The 17,257-nt window shown below is 36.9% G+C and overlaps 2 protein-coding genes across 4 annotated transcripts in view; one reads left to right on the forward strand and one right to left on the reverse strand.

Annotated features, from left to right (window-relative positions):
• Nucleotides 1-512: 512 nt before the first annotated feature.
• Nucleotides 513-6,482, reverse strand: LOC100892893. The gene is made up of 4 exons (XM_030989824.1): nucleotides 6,405-6,482; nucleotides 3,585-3,706; nucleotides 2,692-2,855; nucleotides 513-1,952 (listed from the first exon to the last, which is right to left on the reverse strand). The coding sequence occupies exons 1-4, from the start codon at nucleotides 6,480-6,482 to the stop codon at nucleotides 1,651-1,653; spliced, it is 666 nt and encodes a 221-aa protein (XP_030845684.1). The 3' UTR covers nucleotides 513-1,650.
• A 3,805-nt stretch (nucleotides 6,483-10,287) lies between these two features.
• Nucleotides 10,288-17,257, forward strand: part of LOC105439323 (protein cordon-bleu-like) — a 57,332-nt gene continuing 50,362 nt past the window's right edge. For all 3 annotated transcript variants that reach the window (XM_030990464.1, XM_030990465.1, XM_030990466.1), the window contains exons 1-2: nucleotides 10,288-10,372; nucleotides 12,402-12,619. In XM_030990464.1, coding sequence (XP_030846324.1) covers nucleotides 12,537-12,619 — 83 coding nt within the window. In that variant the 5' untranslated portion in view covers nucleotides 10,288-10,372; nucleotides 12,402-12,536. The remainder of the gene's footprint in view (nucleotides 10,373-12,401; nucleotides 12,620-17,257) is intronic.

Consider the following 17,257-nt stretch of genomic DNA (forward strand, 5'->3'; position numbering starts at 1 on the left):
AGCTGATGACGAGTACGACGAATTTCTGGCTCAGCCGTCTGCCAATGTAACTGTCAATCCCCTCATGTGGTGGCAAGGGAGTCATACGAGATTGCCACTACTGCAGCAACTCACCCGCAAGTACTTGGGGATCCCTGCCACGTCTGTGCCGTCTGAGAGGGTGTTTTCAACAGCAGGGAACATAGTAACAGCAAAACGAAACTGCTTGTTGCCAGAGACTGTCGACATGCTGATTTCTGAGGGTACAGGCAAGCTTGAAGGAGATTATCATCTGGAATTAGTTGACACAGTTAAACCTATAGTTCATCCACCTCATGGAGTACCGATGGCCATCAGAGAAAAACTCAAGGCAGAACTAGACAGATTGACAGAGAGTGGGATTATTGCCCCGGTGGACAGGCCTACACCGTGGATGTCAAGTCTTGTCTGTGTGGAGAAGCAAAATGGGTCACTGAGGGTCTGCTTAGAGCCAAAGAATCTGAATAAGAGTAACCCGATTCTAAACAATCATTACCCAATAACTTTGATGACTATTTTAATTATAATAGCAACATCAATAAGTATAAAACAAGAAATTGCAATAAAATGTAGGTACCTTTTTATCATTTCAACTTTTCAAGAACCACGATAAGTTTTTAAGGCCTACAGTTTTGGAATGGTTTAACAGATGAACTCAAAGAAATCTCAACTGTTCTTGCATTCAGAAAAAATATGAATTTTATCTTCTTAACAATGAGTAGTTTCATTCGATCTAATTGCCTTTTATGTGATTAATGTAATTAGTTATGTTGTTTTTTATGTGATTATGCTATGTTATATTATCTGTTTGTTTGATTGTTTTGTTTTATATGTATTTCTCTTAAAGTGTGGTAATATAGGGGATTAGCCTTGACAGGCCAATGGCCTTTGTTGATCCCTCACATCCACCACCCTTCATCCTTCTTTCAAAATGCCATGTCCATAAATGTTGTTATACTTTATTGTTTAATTTATACTGATTTGTTTGAATATCTTCTGATATGTTTTTAAAGGGATGTGAAATAAATTTGAATTGAATAGAATTGACATGTCTACAGAATCAGACAACGACATGAAACAGTAGTCTCTCTTGATTTTGCTGCTGACTCAACAAAAACAATATCAGTACTTACAGCAAGACTATCTCCTTCATATCATACTCAATCAGGAAAGGCTAAAGGAATTGATGAGATACGTTTTAAATATCTTGAGAGTGAGTTTGTACAAGATGTTGGTTATAATCTTTTTACTCTATAAATGTGGATTGAGTCAGTGGTACAGTCTCTCTTGATTTTGTTGCTGGCTCAACAAAAACAATATCAGTACTTACAGCAAGACTATCCCCTTGATATCATACTTGATCAAGAAGGGCTTAAGAAATCATTGATAAATGCACATTGAGTTTTTACAAGATGTGGTTTTAGTCTTTCTACAATCTAAATGATGATTAAGTCAGTGGTATAATCTCTTTTGATTTTGCTGCTGCTGACTCAACAAGAATAATATCAGTACTTACAGTACTTACAGCACAAGTCAACTGGCTTACCCAGCTTCAAGAAATAACTTGATATATATGATGCTACTACCTCATACGAAAGAAGAATCTCCATATCATACTTGAATCAGGAAAGGCTAAAGGAATTGATGAGATACGCTGAGGATATCTTGATGGTGAGTTTGTTCAAGATGTGGTTTTAGTCTTTCTACAATCTTCTTGAGTCCTGGATTGTGTGACTGTGAATAAAACAAATGTTCTTCATCGATGCCTCCTGAAGCATTTTTCTGAGTAGACTCGCCACTAGCCACTTCGTCTCTCTTCTGATGACAAGGAAATGCTGAACTTGTAGATGACGGGTCATTATGACTGTTTCCTGAGTCTACACAGCAAGTTGTTTTCCCTCCTTTCTGACATTCCTCTTTCTTCTCTCGAGCATCTGGAGCAGTCATAAAATAAGAGAAAACATTCATAAATATATTAGTACCAAAATATTAATGTGGAGTTTTTCAATATTTTAATTTAAGTGTATTAATCACACAAACATATCTAACTCTTTGATGTTTTGGGTTTCATGTGGTTATACTGAATTAAAAAATATGAGCTTTAGATACTACTTCTACAAAGAGATTGCAAATTAATAAATATACGATAACATTTTCAGTGAACAGTAAAATGTCTTGCTTAGTACACTAGTAAACGCACTCTCATAGAATAGGGCTCCCAGGGAACTCAAGTTGGTCTTGGGTTCCATGCCCCATAAATCATAAGTCTATGCAGGGTTTTATGTTATCTTTTCATTGTATTCATACTCTTTAACCATTTACCTATAGATTGCCAGATAAAGTCTTTTTAGATTGATTTTATGCATACTAACAACAACAAAAACAGATGATTGGTACATTTTAACTAGACGTTAAAAAAAAAGTTTGAAATCAATGGTCGGCTTTTTAAAAGAAAACAAATGTTTAATGAATAAGTAAAATATATTTTAAACCATTCAAAACTGAGAAATATCAGCCCAAAGAGGGAGAGAGAAAAAAAAAATTCTCTGACCAACGTATGTTTTGGCACCTAAAGGGCAAATGCAACATCTTTTTGTTTAGGCCCTATAAGAGCATACTTATCAGAATACACATAAGCTTTATGAGAGAAAGACTAATGACCTTTAGACGAACCGCTCGTATCTCCACTGCTTATACAGCGTCTCTTTGTAGAGCCCTTCTCCAGCTGAAGAGAATCTAACTCGGACATGATAGCCTCCAGATCTTGAATGGTTGCCGGGGTTACAGCATCATCATCTAAATCTTGTTCTCTGGAATGAAGGCTGGTAATCAAGGCACTGTCAGGAAAGAATAATTCGATTACATTTGATCATCCAGTCTAGCTTGACTTCAGCTTCATTATGTACACATATCCAGGGCTCAACACTGTTATGCACCCATGGGGTGTCTCATAAAGCTGTGCGTAAAGTTATGAATGACTTTACAAATGATTTCAATATATGAAGAGCAAAATGGGATGCCCAAAGTTTTTCCTGACATTTTAACAAAGTTCGACTGTATTTCCCATAATCTTAATTAAATTGTAGCCCAAAAAACACATTGCATTAAAATATTTGTAAATAATGATAAGGTTAATCTACATCTGCATTTTTCAACTTTAGCTTATGCCATTAAAAGGATTTGAGAATTCCATTTAGCTCTTCATATTCAAGTCATCCGTAAAGACATGCGTAACTTTATGCACGGCTTTATGAAACACCCCCAGAACACATTTCTCCTATTTCTAACTCTGTAACATCAAAAAATTACAATTACTTGTATCTCCTAAAAATTGATCATCACTTTATTACAAATAACAATCTGAATAAGCTAGTGATCACATATTCACTGTAACAGCCTCCAAAGAATGGAACAATATCCCATCTATCATCAAATGAGTTAATTCCACAGACTAATTTGAGACATTCAAGCATTCCAGGAATTTCTTCCTACCTGGTACCCACTTACCACACCTGGGTGGAGGGTGGAAAATGTTGATTAATAACTTGCCACCGGACATTACTTACTTGATGATTCCTTTGATGAAACTGTAGCTGAAACTTGCTCTCGTACCTTGTGAAAAGCCTGAATTAAAACCTTGCTGAAGACACGATTCCTGCCCAGCTGCTATGCCCTCTTTGTAGCCATCCTAAAATATAACACAAAGACTGAAAATTAGAGGGTTGAAAAATGCATCTCACACTTTGACATGTCACATGGTTGAACAAAGAATAATAATAAAAAGTTGTTGGATGTTTGAATTAATTTGGCCTAGAATGTTTTTTGTTATTTTCAATTTGCAAGTTTTGAGAAAACTGATTAATGTTTAACTTATTATGAAGGGAAAATTATAACAAGAAAAATACAAATTTATTATCTTTACTTTAAGAGTGAGGAGGTCAGGATGCCCTCTTCATGTGGAACCCGAAAGAGCAGCTAGAGTAGGCACATTCATGAGGCACTAGAGGGCGCTTCGGTCGCGTACGAAAATCTGAATGGCCTTGCTGCGGTGGGTCGGCAATAATCAGCCCAAAACTTGGATATGGGAGGTTGGAAGGATATATCTTTTTTATAATGTTATCCGGTCTTACCCTTAACCATCCTATGTTTAATCTATGTAGGAATAACATGCGAGTATGATAAGAGAAACATCGGGACCATTACTGAAGTAACTTTTAAAATATTAGCCTAGAAATGACCACCAAACGGAAAAAATTGACATTTTTTCCCGACAAATCTTCATAAAATCTGAGTTATAAACAATTCACATCTAGGTACACTAATACAAATACGATTTTCTGAAAATTCAGGTATGATTTTTTAAGTTTCTTTCAAGTATATTTCTGCGCATTGCAGCGCCAATATTCTTCACTGCTTCAAAATCACCCTTGATTTTTTTTTTTTGCAACGAATTTGATACGAGGTCCGCGAGTGTTCCCCGGTCCTTGCGTGTTGAAAGTTTGGTAATACATAGTTTGCATTGACTCGCGCACGAAAAAATGGTCAAAAACAAAATGTCAAATGAAGAAATAAACAAGCTTTTGTATAGTTATAAGAGTTCTACCGAGGTTTCTTTGTCGATTTAATTTATTATATAGTCTCAATTAGAATTCAGAATTATCTCACTGAAAAGTTAAGAAACCGACGATGTTCTCGATCGTAGTTATTTTCATTTTGCCAGCAGCCGATCTAGCGTTGTTTGGGCAAAAAGCTAGGCCGCTGCCTTCCCACCGCGAACCTTTCCGAGTCCCGCTAAAATGGCGCGCTGCGGAGCTCCGAAGCTGCGTTGGTATCGCTGCAAACTCTCAGCCGGCTAGCTCCCCACGACGGACCATTCGCGGTATGGTGAGAGTGTGTGTGTGAGGTATGATTTTGGATTCGAGAACGCACGTAACGCAACCGTGCGCGTCATTTAGAGCTGTCGAATGTGTACGACCAATTTTACATGTACGATTTTTAGTACAGATACTTGGTCAGTTTTCTTCTTATATCTTTGGTTTTACAACATTTAAAAATATAATTTTTTCAAATCTGCTCCTGACTCGGTTCAGACTAATTGTCTGATGTGTTTTCAAGTCAATTTTTTGAATATATTTTTTTGCATGAATTTGCCTACCTAGAGCACTGATGAAAAAAAACGTCTGTGAAAATTTCTCAAACGATCCTTATTTTATAGGACGCAATTTGTCCACGTTTACGAGGATATCCTTGTATGACCTCGTTTATGTGGACGATCCTCATTCTCGGACCAGCGACCCTACTGCCAGCGACCCTACTGCCAGTGCCCCTACAGCCCTAGGCCCTTCCTGCACCCACCCACTGGCTTCGTAGTTGACGGTGAGCCGAGGTGGACTCTTTTTCTTCTCGTACAAACTAACAAAGCACAAATCGGTCAAGAATTTCATTCAAAAAATGAAAATTTGATACTGGAGGAGTGATAACGATACAATTTTTTGTTACCTGTTACCAGTACACGTACTCCATGTTTTTGATGAAATTCGTATGCTTAGGGTGATTACAATCGCATTTTATTTTTAGGCTTTGTTTACATCTCTCTTCACGCACACGCGCACGCATGGGCATGATGGGTATTAGACCGAATTTTCCGTCTCTTTCGTTCGTTAGCCTCTTATTGGGGTAGGGTCGGCTCTCTCTTTAGAGACGGAAGCCGTTTATACACATGTCCTTGCTAACGCCACGGCCAGTTCTGGTCGTAGCGTTTTGCCCCCAAAATCCCCCAAAATGTCATTTTACCTCGAGCATGTTATATTGTAAATTAGGCCTAGGCTATAATAAATCAGTTCCACTTACCAACTTGACTGAAATAATCAGTTTAATAGTCCCTTTTTAGGAAATTATGGGTCAAAATCGAAATCCATTTTGAAAATCTTTTTCAACATGGATTCCGATTTTGACCCATAATTTCCTAAAAAGGGACTATTAAACTGATTATTTCAGTCAAGTTGGTAAGTGGAACTGATTTATTATAGCCTAGGCCTAATTTACAATATAACATGCTCGAGGTAAAATGACATTTTGGGGGATTTTGGGGGCAAAACGCTACGACCAGAACTGGCCGTGGCGTTAGCAAGGACATGTGTATAAACGGCTTCCGTCTCTAAAGAGAGAGCCGACCCTACCCCAATAAGAGGCTAACGAACGAAAGAGACGGAAAATTCGGTCTAGATGGGTATGTGCCAATCACAATGCAATGTCATCAAATTCATCAAATTCATGTCTCATTATCACGCACGCATTTTTAGCTTTTTTACATCACTCTTTCACGTAGTCGCAGGCATATGGGTGCCAATTGAGGCTAGGTTATATGGTGAAATTACGACACTTACTGTCTTTCTGGATCGCTCTACTTTAGCCCAGTCCTCGGGCAAAATATCATCACAAATTCCTTCGTCGAAGACATCCATGATGTTGATACTTCTGCTATATTCTCTCTTCCATACATGAACGATAGATGGCGCTCTTACTAGACCATCAAAGAGATTTGATCATAGGACTTTCAGAAATACACAGTATGCCCAGGGAGATGAGACTGCCCTCCGAAGTCCAAATTCTGATCGAATCTCTCGTGTATAATTATATATATATATATATATATATATATATATATATATATATATATACCACTGATATATATCAGTGGCGGATTCAGGGGGGCACAGGGGGCACGTGCCCCCCCCCCCCCTTTAAAAAAGCAGAAGAAGAACCAAAAAAGAGATGGTAAAAGGGGGGAAGAGCCTTTTTTGTGAGTGACAGGAGAAAGGAAAAAAATGAAAGAGAATTAAACAACGATATAAGAGAGGTGCGAGAGCATGAGGAATTTCATTTCTTTTAAAAGAATAATGGGATAACAACCAGGGCCGTCGCTACTCGATCGCTAAAGGGTGTGTGGGGTGTGACAACCCCCCCCCCCCCCCCCCCCCCCACACACACACACCTGACAGGATATTGTCGGTAAAATTGCGCTGCTGTCGGGAAAAATGATGAAAAGGGGGAGGGGGAAATGTGTGGGAAAGTTGGGGGGAGAAAAAGAAAAGGATAAGAAAGGAAAGAAAGAAAAGAGAAGAGAAGAACGAGAAAAAAAAAGGGAAAAGAGGAAGAAGAGGAAAGAAAGGAAAAGAAAGAAAAGAAAGAAAAGGAGAAAAGGGTAAAAAGAAACGGGGTGAAACAGAGGAGAGAGAGGGGGTTAAGAGCCTGAGAGAAGAGGGGGGAGTAAGAGAGAGAGGGATGTTGGGTGGAGTCACCACGTCGAGAGGGCAAGAAAGACACGTATAGATAATTATGTTGCTGTGTCGGGTCCGATGTGTCGATATTCTTGCTCAATCCTCGTGTATTATATCAATGCAGAAATTTGAATTCGGTGAGATGTATTATGTCGGTCGGCCGGCAACTTTTTTTCCCCTTTGAACTGTGACTTTTTATCGGACAAAGAAACATTTTTGAAAATTCAGAAAATGATTAAGAGTCGAGAACGGTACAACGAATCAACTTCTTTCTCTAATAATTTGATGAAACGTGAAAGCTTCCGCGCTTCGCTTCAGACAAGGATTAAGAGTAATAATTCAATGAAACGTCAAAGCTTACGCGCTTCGCGCTGAAGGGGGAAAATTGGTCAAGACAAGGATTAACAGTCGAAAACAGTACAACGAATCGTCTTTTTCCTCTGATTTAATGAAACGTCAGAGCTTCAGCGCTTCGCGCGGGAGGGGGGGGAACTGAATTCAAAATAGGATTAAGAGTCGAGAACAGTACAACGAATGGTCTTCTTTCACTAATAATTAAATGAAACGTCATAGCTTCCGCGCTTCGCGCGGGAGGGGGGAAACTGAAAAAATAACTTAGTTCCTGGCCCCGGGTTTATAGGGTTAAATATTGTAGACATTGGGACATTGCCGCTAAATATTTTCTCACGAATTGGGCTCCCTCCCTCGCTGGCTGGATCCGCCCCTGACTGGAACCTGAAGGATGTGCTTTAAGATTTTAAGCAGACAACAAGCTATTGAAACTTACAATATTTCTATTGAATATACTTAACATATTCCATTATACAACGGGAGATTGATGAAAAGTTGGAAAGTTTTTTCACAATCTATCAATGCGTTTATGAAGGTTAACCAACCCACTTAGACCATATATTATTAGTATTTTGATGAAGCAAAGAAAAGGATGTAAACATAAATTATGTACGTTCCAATGTTAAAAGAAAGGGTATCAAATAATGTAAAAAGGAAATTAAGAAAGATGGAAAGAGAAAATCTGGCATAAAATCTTATTTAAGAAATGGCGTAATTATTGTTGTTATTCAATATCCTTTGCATGGGCCTTGACCTCAATGCTGATTATTATATAGGCCTATATTTTTTTTATGTACGTATGTATTGAAAATAATCCAAAATGTTGGATTCCATTTCAATAAATATATATACATATGATAGAATATGGTTGGTCCGACCCCCCCCCCCCCCTCATTCATTGTTACTATTTCTTTTCAAAAATACTTTCTGAGAGGAAGTATGTGAAGCATACCTCAATCTTTTTACTCTATCCACCTTGCCTTCGTACTCGTGCTTTCTTACAGCGCATAGAGACGATAATAGTTATTAGGGATGATGTTCGGTTTACACATACCTTAGATTTGGATATTGATGAATCTTGACTTTTTCTTTTACCTCCTTCCATTTTCTCTCTTTTACTATATTACTCTCACATACTACATTTTCTATCTTATTCCTCCCCCCCCCCCCTCTCTCTCTCTCTCTCGCTCTCCCACTTCATATACATTATACACATCTGCCTTTGCCGTTGTATTGCCTAATTCCTCGCATCCTACATTCTACATATTATATAATTATGATGTTTTAAATGTAAATAATAGCCTAGTTGTATCTATTTGTGGACTCTGTATAGTGTACAAGTATAATTTATCTAATTTCACTTTTAAGTATTATTTTAAGCATACAACTTTTTTAAATGATGAATTGTATTTTAATTTTACAATATTCACATATCAATATATCATGTATTCGTTGTACCTGGTTTGCTCTCTCATTCTGACGATGAAGCATTCAAAACACGTACCTAAAGCCTTATTTCTGGCTTTCGTTACTCCTGATTCTTAGTTTTTACCTTATGGTATTTTTTTCTTCCAACACTAGTTCTTCCTCTCTGACTCCCACCTTTTTTCTCCCCCTTCTTGATTCTCTCTCTCCCTCTCTCAATCTGATCATCTATTAATCTATGTGCCTTTATACCATCTGATAATCCTAGCTATTTCGGTTTAAAATGTAAAAGAATATTAGTTGAATATTATTGCGTTACTAATTTTGTATGCAGTTATTATTTTGTGTAATGCTTTTTACAATGTTCATTATAATCTGTTTTTATGTCAAAGATTTTTTTTTAAATCGTGCAATTCAGCCTTTAGGCTGCAATGTGATTTTCGAATAAATAAACCATTACATTATAATATGCGCTCTGTCACGTACGGTATATTATTAAACTATAAAGTACACCCGCACAAAGTGATACCTCATCCGGCCCCGGCCGCCCCCACCCTTGAGCAAAAAACAAAAGCTCCGGCCTACCTGAATTTTTTTTTTCTTCATATGGCTATCTTTTCGATGAAATATTAATTGATTTTCAGTCGGATGTTGTTTAATGGTATGCCAGGCGTTACGCCTTTGAATTCCCCGCAACTGTACAGTGCGTCCCAGAAAAAACGAAACCGAGAATTATCGATGTTTTATCATAACTTAATCACAATCAAATTAATAAATGATACATATTTGTTGTTAACGACTGCCTGCCGTAGCAACACTGTACAACAAACTCCGTTTCATTGACGATTAGCCAGTGGAATTGATTCGTTTAATTATGAAAATACAAGCATTACTTTATACAAACAGAACTGTGTTATTCCTGGCTCATTTTCCTGATTGTGGTGTCGATCATTATGAAAGGGCAGAAAATGAACTGTCTAGAAATTAATGTGATTTTCCCATTGAAATTCAAATACTTTTCGCCAAATGACTTTTTTGGTACCCTTTCTTCAAATTGTTTTTAATCATTCATGCGTGATTTAAGCTTTAACAGTGTGTCATTCGATAATTCTCGGTTTCGTTTTTTCTGGGACGCACTGTATAACCCCATTCATCGACACCACCTGCATTCGCCCTTGTTGACTATTTGATCCGACGGTGTACTGCAGACTGTACTCGCGAACCGACCGCCGAAGGTAAGAGCATTCTTCTTCTCTTCAGTACCGCCCTCCATTGCTATATGGAATCGTCGTTTTGCTGTAAGTTTATTAGTCATTTTTTATTTTGAGTAGATTGAAGTGTTATACTTATTAGAAGCAGTGTAGATCAAGAAATGGAATGAAAGTGAGAGTGTATGTGTGGCCGTTGAGTTAGTTTCGATGACTGGAGTTATGAGATGCAGGTATTGATTTGTGGGTAACCGTCTTTAACGGTCTCTGGCCCCGAAACTCAAGGGATGAATTGGAAGTGTTCGGTATGCCGTATGAAGCTCGTACGTGCACGATACCTGTACAACTGGAGATGGTACTGGTAGTACTAGTGCAAGAACGGGGGAAAGGGGTGGTGTGCGGACGCTTAAAGTTTTGGGAAATTTTGAAAATTGGCTGGATAGTCATTCTTTACAATTTTGATATATTTGGATGCCCATGTGAATGAATTAAAAGTACCAGAAAATTTAGCCCCTAAAACACTTCTGCTTTCGAGAAAAATTGAATATAACAATTTACCGGTGCTCCCGGTAAATTTTGATAAATTTCAAATAGCGCCTACGGCCATACAATGGTAGCTGCGACCATGAAAATCTCAGAATATATAGTTGTGATATATGATTTCCAAACGGGAATAGGTAATCGGTCGGTTTTAGTCAAGAAACATTGTTTTATAGCTTAATTAATATCTTGGCCTTGAGAGGGAGCTATACAACATAAAGAGTTTATTATTTAAAATTGCATAACTTTAGACTCGATTTCAACCGCGACAACGATCACTGAATATAGTAGGATCACATATGCTTCTAATATGTTCATTTGAACCAAATTCATGACCTCATACCGAAACTTTGTAATACCTTTAACAAAAATAAAACTGTCTCTTTTGCTTTTGGATTGAACAAAAAATTTGGATCAATTAAATAGCACATAACCATCAGAAATATTATAATATTGTCTAACCTAAGTATATTATTTAAAAAATTTATGAAATATCGCATGTAAACGTATTCAAATTGTTGTTATAAATTAAGTGACCGAATATATTAACAACTTTGTCCATGCGCTAGTCATAAATATTCATAATACGCACGCACACAGAATCTGATGCGATAATTTTAATATCTTATAGATTTCATACAATTGCAAAGCTATGTTTACTTTAAATAAATTACATTGCAAGAAAATGGATAATAATGGAAGTCAGAATATCATACAATCAAATAGTATCACTTTTTACTCAAAATTTTGAAAACATAATCTCTCAAATCCAAGAATTCTAGACCCATGGCGGTAATTTCATAATTTTTGGAACGATCACAAAATTTGCAGATATTTTTTAAATATTTTGATAATTTCTCACCCAATTTTAAAGAAATTTTTGTCTCTAGGTAATGCTAGATACATGTAGCTCCATGTACAAGACTTTGTGTGCTACTATAAACAAACATTTGATGATCATGAGAGAGCTGTATAACCATTTCAGATTAAAGATTTATGTGTTCTATTCAAGAATATATATGAAGGCATTAAATACTTGTTTTACATATTGAATCATTTTTTGTCACAGATAAAATGATATTTCAATACAACCTTCCCCCTTCTCCCCTCTTCTCTTTTATGCTTTTGCTTTTTCATTCAAGGTTTATAGTAATAACGGGCATTAAATTTGAAACAAGAATGCCCCCTTCAATTTTGTACATAACATTTTGTTCCATGAACATGTGTGAATACATAAAAGTCGACTTCAGGAAGAAGTTCTTGGCTGGAAATAGTTTACTCTAGTATTTCTGCCGAATTGTGCCGCAGGGGGGGGGGGGGCAGTAGTTCAAAAGGATGAAAGAAATTCTGCAGTTTTGAAATATGTACTTCCGTATTTAACCTTTGTTGGTATTCTTGTTAGGAAGAACTTATGGTTAATTAACCTTGGTATTTCTTTGTTGTTGTTGAAATTCCCAGAATTATTATTAACTTCATGGTACGTGGTACGTGATACACAATACCTCGGCAAACAGTACATGTACAGTACATGCACAAGCTAAAGCAAGTTCCTTTATTTGTGTACTTTTGTATTTTCCAGATTTTATCGTTCGGAAATTGACTTGAGGATTAGCTAGATGCAGTAAAGAATCTATCTTGATTCTCAAGGATTTGTCTTGTGTGTGTAAGACTGCCCTGGAAGCAGAGATTATTGTAAGAGAAGAGGTTGACATACATGCTGAAGTGGGCCCAATCTGGGGGCAGCAAGGGGAACCAATCAGACAACATGAAGAAGATGTCATTTCAGATATCAGGAAAGTAAGTACAGCTTCAATCACATTTCCTACACGTACAGTCAAACCTGCTTGAGTGACCACTGTCTATAAAGACCACATTTTTGTTTCCCTTGAAAATGTTTATTTCATTGAAACATGTACTAAAAGGAACCTGTACATAAAGACCACCTGCTTAGAAAGACCACTTTTCTTGTCTCCCTTTGGTGGTCTTTGTAGACAGGTTTCACTGTATCATGTCAATATAGGCCATTTTCATAATGTAGCCAAATTTAATGCATGTTCATCTTTTTGAAGTGCCTCAACACAAAATTATTTCATTCACTTGGTATGAATAATTGTATTTCAAAAGTCAGAACGCAAATTGCATATATGATGTGTTGTTAGGTAGGGCAAGCCATATTGTTTGTCCTACCTAGTATAGGAGTTATACAGCATGTGGCATGCCGAGTACTAATGTATGTAATATTGTAGTATAGTCACACCTGCTTTAGTGACCACCTGTATATAAAGACCACCTGTCTATAAAGACCACATTTTTTGTTTCCCTTGAAAATAGTTTTTCATTGAAACATGTACTAAAAGGAACCTCTACATAAAGACCACCTGCCTATACAGACCACTTTTCTTGTCTCCCTTGGGTGGTCTTTATAGACAGGTTTAATCTGTAATTCTTTATTTAAGGACTGAATGTTTTAGGATGCTTTAATAAATGCATTTACAAACTGTACATTTGTACTTGTAGTATAGTTACAAAGACAACAATTCTTGTATGTATATACATGAGACTTGGCTGTCACTTCAGCTAGCTAGGCTCTGCCCTTTGATCTTCCACCCTACAGTGCCAAAGCCAGCAGCTGAAAATTCAATTTAAATCTGTATTTCTGAAGCAATAGGAGGGCTTTTATGATGTGAATACATAGTTATTATGAAGTACGTTGTTCTGTGTAAGGGGGTGTTGCCGTTGTTTTTAGTTGGTAAAAGCTAAAAGGTTGTCTAAATGTCTAATGATTTTCTATGGTGGACTTAATACACGTTACTGTACATGTATGTATCATCAATTTAAAGTTGTATTTTAATGAGGATTGTAAGTGAAAATTGAGAAGAAGGTACACTGTACATTACCATTGGTCATAATCATCAAGAATAGTTCTTAGTACTTTTTTTTTTATTCATTTCCCTTTTTTTCTTAGCTATGAAAAGATGTTCAAAAATTAAATAAAGAAGTTTTAAACATTTTAAAACGCAAATTATCACAGCCTTAATTTTAAAAGCTATTTTTCTGTTACTATGCTCAGTAAAATAATGTAGACCTAATATAATCTGATATGGCACATTAACATACATCTAGCCTTCGTAGTTCATACGTGTATACACCTGCAGAATAAACAATCATGTGGAGCTAATTATGTTACTTTTGAAATGTTTAAATTTGTCAACATTAATTGTATGTAAGCATTGTTTTTCCATCAGATCCAGCAATTGTTTTAGGTACTAATACTTGATCATGATTTCCAAAGAAGAAAGAAAGAAATAGAGAAGAAGATGATAAAGAAGAAGAAGGGGAGGAGGAGGAGGAGGAGGAGGAGGAGGAGGAGGAGGAGGAGGAGGAGGAGGAGGAGGAGGGGGAGGAGGAGGAGGAGGAGGAGGAGGAGGAGGAGGGGGGAGGAGGAGGAGGAGGAGGGAGGGAGGGAGGGAGGGAGGGAGGGAGGGAGGGAGGGAGGGAGGGAGGGAGGGAGGGAGGATGGGAGGGAGGAAGGAGAGAGAGAGAGAGAGAGGGGGGAAGAAGAAGATAATGGCTGATCGTAATGTAACTGAATTAAGATATTTGCTACTAAATGTAGCTCAGACCCCATACAAGATATGGTGTAAATGTGTGAGAGGTCGATGGGTCCATCTGGTGACATACATAGTCACAGGTATCGGTCTAATGACATTCTGTTCCAGCTAAAGAGAAATGCATACAAGGAGACTTATATTATGTAATATAAAGTTAGTTCACTGGTTGTAGAAGAGATTGTTTGCAAATTATCATCTTCGATAAGTGTGCAGTTGTTATTAACTCTAGATCTTATAAGATTTGCCATTGTGAAAATGAGATTTAATCCTCTGGTGGCCAATTATTTTCATCTTGTTTTTCTCACATGGGTCTTTTAAACTTTATCACAGCTCAATCACTCCCTGCTGCTGTGTGCAGTGCATGTTATCCCCATCTAGATAGTAGCAATATTTAATTTTGTTATCATTCCAAAAACTTAAAGGTATACACTGTACATAAATTCGTATTAATGTACTATGTTTACACTGCACATTATTCAAGAAGCAAAGGGCCATTTTCGTAATGTAACCAAATTTTAAGATTTATTTATTTATTTATTTATTAGTCTTTTTTTTAGTAGGGTGGCTCCATCAGTAGTTAAATACTGTTTTCCGTGGAGGCCCTACAAGTGCCTTGTTATGAATTATGTCTTTCACCTTTTACAAATAATTGGATTTCAATAGTCAGAATGTGTTGCTAGGTAGGACAAGCCATAAATTGACTGATGTATGCAATTCGCATTCAGAGTATTTGAGATTTAATTCGTAATATGTGAATGAAAAGGCATGCAAGTATACATAATTTTGGTTACATTACGAAAATGGCCTATTGTTTCTTGAGTTTCTTTCAAAGTATAATCACATGATCAGTACATTCCCTTTATCTTTGACTGTCAAACCAGTTGGTTTCCATAGCAACACCTTCAAGTAGGAATAATCAGCAATCCAGGCATCAATACACTTTACATTACAGAGGTCATTATGTGTTTTATTACACCTCAGTCCTCAGTGTGCTTCTGCCTGTTATCTATTTTCAGATAACATGGTCAAAACAAACACTGCATTCAGACTACCTGAATTCCTGCATAGCATACAAGAATTGTATATGTAGTATACACAATAAGTAATTAACCTTTTTTCTAGTCTGAATGTCATTACATGTATCTACATTATAAAGAATTTTAGCAAAATGCATGTTTGAGCATCTTTCTTCAAACAAAAGCTTGTTAAAAATCAGGGTCCCACTCTAGGTTGAACCTGGTATCGTTCAAAAATAATACAACTGGGCTTTTTGTTTGTCATCCGTAAACTTTTTACATTTTCAAAAATGCATGGCTGGATTTTAACCAAACTTGGTAGGAATCATCCTTAGCCAAAGGAAATCTAAAATTGTTCAAATGGGGTACGTATACCGCCAAGGGAGTCCTGGGGGCAGTGCCCCCAAAGTGCCTCAGTGACAGTAATTTCCTTCTTTTTCTTGAAAACCCATGGCTGGATTCTAATCAAAGTTTGTAGGAATCACCAGTAGTAAAGTTGTGAAAATAGGGTATGCCCCAACTCCAAACACACTGATTTTGTTTTTCTAGATGGTAGATGGGTGTGTAGATAAGTAATATTATTCTCATCTACCAGGTACTTGAAATAAAGTGAAAATATATCTAGGGAGTAGGGCTTGAAAATTGGACAATGGTTGAGTGGATAGTGTTTAGGATAAAAAGATGCAGTTTCAATTTGTAAGCTCGCTCAAATGTTGACTTTAATTAGATGTTCTAAAAAGATGTGACAGGGTATAAACAGGTGTAATTGTGGCAGAAGTTGATCAGTGGGTTTAGGCTCAGACGGCTTTGTGAAACATTTGCTGAGCAGAATTGAGACAATGTGAAGATGTCTATGAATGAATGGCTTTGTGTATTGATGAGATTTGATCCCTCTGATCTCTTTAATAAAGCAGATGAGAACGTTATTGTGAGCTACATGTATAATGGATGGAAACCGGAGAGACAAGGTTAGATCATGAATATTCATGGTTTGATTGTTCTGTACCTGTTATATTCATGGTTATAGTGATTATACACAATATTCCTGTCTTTTGTATACATCAGCTGCAGTAAAGGCATGGGCATACTTCTGGCAGTGACATTTCTATGGATGCAGTGTTTTTAAATCGAACAGTTGTCTATTGAAAATTATCCATACAACAACAATATCATGACTAGTCTATAGGAAAAATAGATACATCACCAGTATAACTGAGAGTTGTTAAAGGTATAGACCATTTTTGGAAACGCCCCCTCTCAAAAAATGAAATGGAAGCTATTATTGCCATTTACCAGTTATGTGAAAGAATATGTTTTGACTAATACGTGATGATACAAATTTTGCCGGGAAACCGCCTACTTATTGATGTATTTGGTAAATTATTATATCTATATCCGGACTGGATAGATATCGCGTAGTCCCATATACCGAACTTCTTTTTGTGTACAGTGCTTGTAACTTTACCAAGACTGGGCCAAATTTCTTATCATTTTGATGATTCCAGAACCTTGCAGTAAACACTAATACCTATATGCTAGATGATCAACCTTTTCTGATCGATTCCACAACGTTTCTTTCACAATGCAATCGCATGACCATGACCTTTAATTGGTAAATTCTTGACATGAAATTGTAGAAAATACTGGTAATCAGAAAATCAAAATGTATTGTAAAGCAATCAAATGTGGATGAAAGTAGCACTCAGCTCCTGTTACATGTAAGTATAACCACCGCGTAGTGTCAACACGGCAGCCTCCACAAATGTGATGAACATTCCTGATAATGCTATGTCAAGAACAGCATAGGA

Source organism: Strongylocentrotus purpuratus, unplaced genomic scaffold, assembly GCF_000002235.5.
Source record: "Strongylocentrotus purpuratus isolate Spur 01 unplaced genomic scaffold, Spur_5.0 spur5_scaffold_19, whole genome shotgun sequence".
Classification (NCBI taxonomy): Eukaryota; Metazoa; Echinodermata; class Echinoidea; order Camarodonta; family Strongylocentrotidae; genus Strongylocentrotus; species Strongylocentrotus purpuratus.

Bases quoted from the DNA above. Each gene is read 5' to 3' on its own strand.
- LOC100892893 (XM_030989824.1), bottom strand. From the start codon at position 6,482: ATGGATGTCTTCGACGAAGGAATTTGTGATGATATTTTGCCCGAGGAC. The intron at 3,707-6,404 runs GTAAGTGTCGTA...GTTATATTTTAG, and splicing joins TAGAGCGATCCAGAAAGACA to GATGGCTACAAAGAGGGCAT. The intron at 2,856-3,584 runs GTAAGTAATGTC...CTTTCCTGACAG, and splicing joins TTCATCAAAGGAATCATCAA to TGCCTTGATTACCAGCCTTC.